Source organism: Pundamilia nyererei, unplaced genomic scaffold, assembly GCF_000239375.1.
Source record: "Pundamilia nyererei isolate P.nyererei 1_Seehausen unplaced genomic scaffold, PunNye1.0 scaffold00297, whole genome shotgun sequence".
Lineage (NCBI taxonomy): Eukaryota > Metazoa > Chordata > Actinopteri > Cichliformes > Cichlidae > Pundamilia > Pundamilia nyererei.
Genome location: NW_005187698.1, coordinates 447,378 through 448,531, shown reverse-complemented (window position 1 = coordinate 448,531; position 1,154 = coordinate 447,378). Strand labels below are relative to the sequence as shown.

Sequence of the window (1,154 nt, the reverse complement as noted above, 5' to 3'; positions counted from 1 at the left end):
AGGAGGCAGCAGGTATAGCATCACCTCAACCTCCTCCATCGTCGTGGTGTTTGAGTCGCCATTACTTCGTACTCGACTGTAAAAGAAACCGTCCGAAACAGAGTTGAGCCAAGATGAGTAGGTACAGGTGGGAAAAAGGACTGTTAGTGTTAAGCTGTGTACCCTAATCTAAAAAGTGGTGTGCATCTACCCAAGTTAACTGGAAGCCAAAAAAAAAAAAAATCTAAACTGTGATTCGCCTGCTTGGTAATTACATACGATGTGAACATCATATTATTTAGCTTAAAGATCATGTGGAACAGGCTGTATCTGTCTCCATAGCGCAGACAACACAAATGGACTCGGTGGGAGCTCAAGTCCTTCCAGCATTTCAGTCAAGGTAACTGTTTTTCTCTCAAAGGCCAACACATGAGCCAAGTTTCTCTTGTGATGACAGAATGATGTAGTGCATGTTTTTAGTGCAAACAGCAGTGTTAGCTCCTCCGGCATTCACTGTCACGTTTTGGACACCACTGGTAATGCGTTAAGGACCAGTGTGTAAGGTTTAGGTGCCTCTTGCAGTGCCGTTGTAGATTGTAACCAAGGAAAACACAGGCTGAATATTTTAAACGATTCACATCTGAAATCAAACTATATCAAAGCCATCCACACATTCTTCTCATGCATCCATACATACCTCAATGTCAAAGCCCATGTTTTTGTTTCCCTCATGATGCGCAGAATACAGCTTTGAAATAAGCTCGCTCCCCTTCACGCCGGAGTTCTCAGCGAGGGCACGTGGCAACGCCTCGAAAGCTTCGGCAAACTTTTTAATGGCATACTGCTCGAGACCAGGGCAGGACTGCAGAAAGGCAGGAAAATGGTGTATCAGTCAAAATAGGACAAAACGAAGACGAGAGATAAGTGTGTGGACTTGGAATATGTTAATTAATTCACTTGAATGTGCATACCTCTCCATATGAGGTGATCTGTTTGGCCAGCTCAATCTCAGTGGCTCCTCCTCCAGGTACCAGCCTGTTGTCCTAAAGATAATGAATGACAGAGAGACTGTAGCTGTTGTGCAAACTAAGTAGTACATAAAAAGAAAACCCCTTGAAATTTGTGAACTGTAAGATTCTCAATAACAATGTTTAAAGGGAAAGTTTTGCTCATAG

General features: G+C 43.1%; 1 protein-coding gene across 1 annotated transcript in view; it reads right to left on the bottom strand.

The window, feature by feature from the left end:
* Positions 1-643: 643 nt before the first annotated feature.
* The window catches only part of tmigd1 (transmembrane and immunoglobulin domain containing 1), a 46,883-nt gene continuing 46,372 nt past the window's right edge, over positions 644-1,154 (bottom strand). The window contains exons 7-8 of the mRNA XM_013915391.1: positions 951-1,022; positions 644-841 (exon numbers count right to left, since the gene is read on the bottom strand). Coding sequence (XP_013770845.1) covers positions 659-841; positions 951-1,022 — 255 coding nt within the window. The 3' untranslated portion in view covers positions 644-658. The remainder of the gene's footprint in view (positions 842-950; positions 1,023-1,154) is intronic.